At 41.0% G+C, this 6,000-nt stretch overlaps 1 protein-coding gene across 1 annotated transcript in view; it reads right to left on the reverse strand.

Annotated features, from left to right (window-relative positions):
* Positions 1 to 5,724, reverse strand: part of LOC111221098 (pro-neuregulin-1, membrane-bound isoform-like) — a 32,595-nt gene extending 26,871 nt beyond the window's left edge. The window contains exon 1 of the mRNA XM_022744428.1: positions 5,019 to 5,724. Within this exon, the coding sequence (XP_022600149.1) occupies positions 5,019 to 5,724 (706 nt within the window). The remainder of the gene's footprint in view (positions 1 to 5,018) is intronic.
* Positions 5,725 to 6,000: the final 276 nt, after the last annotated feature.

The raw sequence follows: 6,000 nt of genomic DNA on the forward strand, positions 1-6,000 counted from the left end.
ACATTATTACTACATTATTACATGACTACTCAGTAGTCATTACTACATATAACAAGATCGTACAGTAGTCATTACTATATTATTACTACATTATTACATGAGTAACTTAGTAGCCTTTACTACATTATTGCAGGAGCGCTCAGTAGTCATTGCTACATTATTACTATATTTTGACATGAGTACTCAGTTGTCATTACTACATTATAACTACATGACACCATGCACACTGAGACCAATGTTTTGTTTTTGTGTTTGTCAAACCTCTCACTTCTGAGGAGGAAATAGTGTTTCCAGTAGGAGAATGCAACATGCTGACTTTGGAGCTGGAGCTGCAGATTTACTAGGTCTCCTGTGCAGTACATTAGGATGCACTAAAGTACTGTGCTGATAAATTATAGATTCGTCTTAAATTACTAAAAATGCTGAATGCATAGAATATAAAAGGAACTGTTTCTGCAGTTTAGCTGCACACACACACACACACACACACACATACACAAAGCACATGGCTTTGATGAAACATCCTCTTTGAAAAGCTAGTGTCCATCCTACAGATGAAGTTCATTCATAAATACAGTTCATGTACTAAGCTGACCTGTCCATGTTTGACCGAGGACCAGAACAACGCAGCACCTTAGTGTAGGTACAGTCTATTCCCAGGAAACAATGTAGGTGTATATAAAAAGCTAACACTTGCAGTTTGTTCTTCAGAATTGAAATATCCTGTTGCTGATCGCCATTGAGATAATTAAAACCAATTTGCATCATATTCATTAATAAGTAAATGCTAATTAAATTTAAAAAAACTTTACGCAGCTACAGAAAATTTCTACCCATAGATTATGAGTTTTAGATTTACTAGGATGTGTTTTAAATGGTATTGTCACAACAAAGTGCCTTTTTTATGGTGAAATATTGGACTATTTGGCCTCTTTGGGCCTTGAAAAATATTTTTAATGAAGTTCACAGAGGAAATTCCTCTTTTGTAGAACTGATAACGACATCTGAAACGTGACGACGAGCCCCAGGTTCTTCATGTTGTGACAAGTAAAAAAGGTTTAAAACACTGATTTAATCTTTAGAAATGTATATCATTTTATGGCAACATAGACAGATGAAAGAAAAAGAACAAAAGAGTAAAAGTAAAATTAATCCTATTGTGAATAGGATAAACTTCTGTTCTTTCACTTTGTGTCAACCCTGGATGAGCATGTCATGAAATTATAAAATGTAAATTTAGATTTAATAAGTGAGGTACACTGGTTTTCTGCTTTTCAAAAAACAAAAAAACAAAACTGAGAAACTGCATGCTGAAAGGTAGCGGGGGGAGAAGAGACCAGCTCCTGGTAAAAATGTATCATTTATCTCATTTAGCTCAGGTTTGTTTGAGACTGGTGTCAGCAGTTACTGTATTTTCTTGCCTCTTCTAACCAACTATCATTATAGCTCATGCTGTAATTACATCACACCTGCATGTCTCTGGGCTGTGAGGTAACCAGATGAAGTCCGTGCAGATAGAGGGGGATCGTACAAACCCAGATTCAAATCCAGGACCAGAACTAACTTGTATCAGAGACTGTTGTTTATCATGTTGGAGTTGAGTAACAGCCATATGTTTGCATGTTAGCCAATTTCTACTTATCACAGATATGTCAGTATTGTTCGCCAATATCTGTCAAGAAGTTAAACTGTCAACGTTGAGGTCATTTAGAAGCGGCGTCTTCAGTACATAGTTTGTCCACTGGGTCCGTCCAGATCCTGTTCACGATTCTTTCAGAACTAAATTCAAAAATCTTTACAATAAAAGTGTGTTTGTGTTAATTGGCCATTATGCTGTTATCACATTTAAACTGTGAAACATCCCTATTGGCCTAAACAGCCTACTGATACTGTTAAGTATAGTCTACTAATGTGCACAGTGAATTATTTAGTGTACAGAAAATGAACATGTAGTAGAGTTTCATGCACCTAAGCTGCAGCTTTCCAATTGAGCTTCATAGATCTGAGTAAAAATATTTTTTGCAAGGATTTATTACTTTATTTTTGAGTTACATGTTTGGTTTTTTATACTTTTTATCACTTTTTTTTTATCAGCTGTGTGTTTCAATTATTTCATTATGCAGTGTGGTGTGGGCCAACAGTCATCACCATACTCGTAAAATAGATTTAACTTTTTATGACTGTTCAATAAAACACCACCACTGACAGCAAATCCTACCATAGGTCTTCCAACAAACAGCAACAGTCATTCAATTTTAAGACTAACACTTCCATCATTCATTGTGCCATCTGTGTGCCTGACTACTTCATCATCACACCAGCTGTTCTTCAGCTGGAAGAGTGAAGAGAATCTTAACCATCCTCATCTCATTGATGCTACATATCCATAGAAGCATTCGTAACCCGACTATTTGAAAAGATGAATTTAATTTTAGAAGGTAGTAGTGTTTGCAGAATTATGGTGGACGGCGGAGGATCACACAGACGGTTAGGGAGGAGGTCTATGGACAGGTGTAATCTCAGGACCTGCCAGGAGTTATATATATTGCAGATGCATGACTGACTGGTCAGCTACTGAGGCTATTACTCTGCTTCAAATCTGATCGGCTGCTGCATAAATCATCAATGAATCATCAATAATCTGCCTCTGCATGAATCATCAATGCTGAATTCATTTTAAGAGTTATTTTCATTTGCATGGCCTGAATTCCACTGACTAAAGTGATGAATGCAACACCATGTGAAAACAAACAGCTTACGTTAGCTAAGCAGAAACTGCACATCAGTCACATTGCAGTCTAGCAATCATAGGATGTAGCAGTCTAATGGTAGGGTGACATGTTGAATATAATAACAGGTTGGTAACCTGTAGTTCAGTGAGGAGGGACAGAGCTTTGATGAGTATCAAGTTCTTGCATCCACTCAATGTCCAGATTGGGGCAACCTAACTAAGTGAGTGGATATGGGACAAATTTTTAAAGTCCTTATGGGACATGGAACTAAGCTTAATATGTCATTTGTTTCTGGTCAATTGATCTTTCATCCATTGTAGCTAAAATCCAACCAGTTTAACTATTGCAATTTCAATCAGCTTGCCAGTGTAATGTTGTGTTCCATTTACCTTGGAAGTTGGATGTCAGAGTTGGGAATGATGTCACATCTGAGTTGATTGATTGCAGTACAACAAGTGGGAAGCTTGTTATTGTTGTTGCTTGCTTGTTGTTTTTATTGTTAGCAATACCAGTTGATAACAGCGCATTACTCCATATTTTGCACATACAAACACAGTAGCAATAGTTGTTGCAATTACTCATGTAATAACTATTAAGCACTCATGTAATAAAGTAGCAATGACTACTGAGTACTCATGTAATAAAGTAGCAATGACTACTGAGTACTCATGTAATTATGAAGCAATGACTCTTTTTCTCGGTCTCTCACCAGTTGTGTCATTAAGACATAACATAGACTATAGTTTCTGCAATGCCTTAAACAATATAGGATGTCCAGAAAACCCCTGGTGCATCCTTATTGGAGGCACACTGGTGGTTTAGCAGTGTGTCTGAACACGTCCATAAACTATTAAGGAGGAGAAAACTGCCTCTAAAATCATAGCAACACCACTGCCACAGATTGAGGTCATCTACATCTCCTGCTGCAGTAAGACGCTCCTAAGTATTATGGGGGGCACCAGCAACCCACCACACGGTCTGTTCACACTCCTTCCCTCTGGAAAAGAGCCATAGAGGATCAGAGCTGAGACAAACCTCAAAGACAGGTTTTATCCCCAGGGGGTCAGACAACTGAACAAAATGCACCTTACATGACTCCGGGATGAGCATATTGTGGGATTAGTTATTGTTCATTGTTGTGTTTTTTCTCATGTTATTATATGTAGTTTTAATGGCTGAGAGCCAGGGCAGATGTGTTTCATTTGAAAGTAGCTGCACTTTTTAAATGTTTATAACAATAAAACTTGAAACTTGTTTGGTGAATCTGTCTTGAAACAGTCACACAAACAGACCTCACACAACAAACGATCAGGAGGATCATCTGGTCTATTGATCCCTCACTGGCTTCCCACCAGCACAGCCGGGTGGGGAATTAAATACTAGCAGTTAGTTACAGGCAGTTAACTACGCAGAGATCAACTCTCTGCTGATTAAGTGAAGCTAATCCCTCACTGAGGCACTGGTTGGAACCTGACCCCCTCCACCCACACCATCACCTTCAATTAGCTAACCTAGATTCAGTGTAATAAATCACACAGTGATGTGACTACATCAGGAACGTCATGGTGGCGAGCCACTGGCAGACAGACAGTATTAGTGGTTGTTTTTCCCTGCGGCAGAGGAATGGAGGGGGCATCAATTAGCCTCCAGCAGGCTCTGACCTTGAAATGGAGCACAGGCAGAAAACAGGAAGTCTCCCTGTACCACAGCCTGGAGTTTCAGTTTGTGTCATGCATCATTTATTGATTTTCACTTTTTCATTCAACTGACAATGTGCAGCCACACATTTTAGGGACCTTCCATATCGTACGCTGTCTACCTTCCAAATAACACCATCACAACATCCATCACTGTTGTGTGTATAAATTATTGTGGTATAAATTAAGGGATGGTTAATACTTAATGAGGAAGGAATGGATGTTAGAGATTACACATCCACTCACTGTGGGCATGAAGCAGTTTGGATAGAACTGCTGTTTCCTGCACACCTATCTATGGAGCAACATTTCAGAGGCTTGGTCATGGGCCTTTGTGCTGCACTCTGCAAGTCTCAACGTGCCTGCTTTCAGGCAAAGAGTCTGAAAGCAGATACTTCCTGGCTCAGCTGAAAGAAAGCTGCATTTACAAAATCAATGGTAAGACAGAAAAAAATAAAACATTTGCATACGTAGTTTGTCTTTACGCTGATGAAAATAAGTCCAAGGTTACTCAGGACTCCAGCCTGCATCCCTGCCCATCACTACATCCATACACACTGCGTTCACCGAACATGTGCTGGGTACTTACAGATCGTGGGGATGATGATGTCGTTGGATTCCTCTGTTGACTGAGGGTGGGGAGTCTGCTTTGAGATGGTGGGACGCTCTGCGTTGTATTGGAGTGTAAAAGAGGAATCAGACTGAGTCACTCGTGGCGTCTGGGGCACGTACGGCCCTCGTGTAGATTTCTCTTCCACTACAACCTCGGGACGTCCTGGGGTAATGGCGATGGCGGTGGTTAGGGAGACAGTAGACTTAGATGAATGAGGAATCGACACAGTTAGTCCCAGCGTGGGGTCAACTGATATTATAATTGGGTCCTGTCCAATGGGTTTAGGATCCAAGTGAGTGGGTGGTTCATACTCAAAGATCTTATCCACAAAGACCCATTTAAGACCAGCTGTGCAGAGGGCTAAGCTAAGCAGACAGGCCAGGATAGGCAGAATGCAGATTTTCTCAGAGTGCAGGCAATTGTTAATCTGTTCCACCTCTATGCACACACAGCAGGTCCCTGGCAAGGCCACAATTCCCAAAGCCCCCAAATGCTCCCCATCACCATCACCACCTCCCTCTGCAGTTCCCTCAGCACCCTCCTCCCCACTCTCACCAGCTGCCTCTGTCTCCTCAGGTTTCTCCTCAGGGACTTGTCCAGTATCAACAGTAGAGCCGGTGGGGGAGGCCGATCCGGGAGGGGGGACTGGCCCTGCAGAGAGGTCCTCCATTCCCTCAGTCATCCTGTCCAACTGCTGGATGAAGGGTCTCTGAACAGCTCAACTCTTAACTGAGAGCATCACACAGTGGCTGTCTGCCACCAGTCTCCTCAAGTACGTTTTCCATCATGAGGCTGCAGAGTCAGAGCTGGGATTTCAGAGAGAAGTAAAAACGCTCTTCAGACTGAGTCGAACCTTGTTAACAGTCTGGGAGGTCTGCAGACAGCCTTCTGTGCACGAGGGACAGGAGTTCCTCACTCATGCTTTCTTACAAGAAACACAAATAATGAGTCTATAAAT

Source organism: Seriola dumerili, unplaced genomic scaffold (genome assembly GCF_002260705.1).
Source record: "Seriola dumerili isolate Sdu_G_001 unplaced genomic scaffold, Sdu_1.0 BDQW01000081.1, whole genome shotgun sequence".
Taxonomy (NCBI): Eukaryota; Metazoa; Chordata; class Actinopteri; order Carangiformes; family Carangidae; genus Seriola; species Seriola dumerili.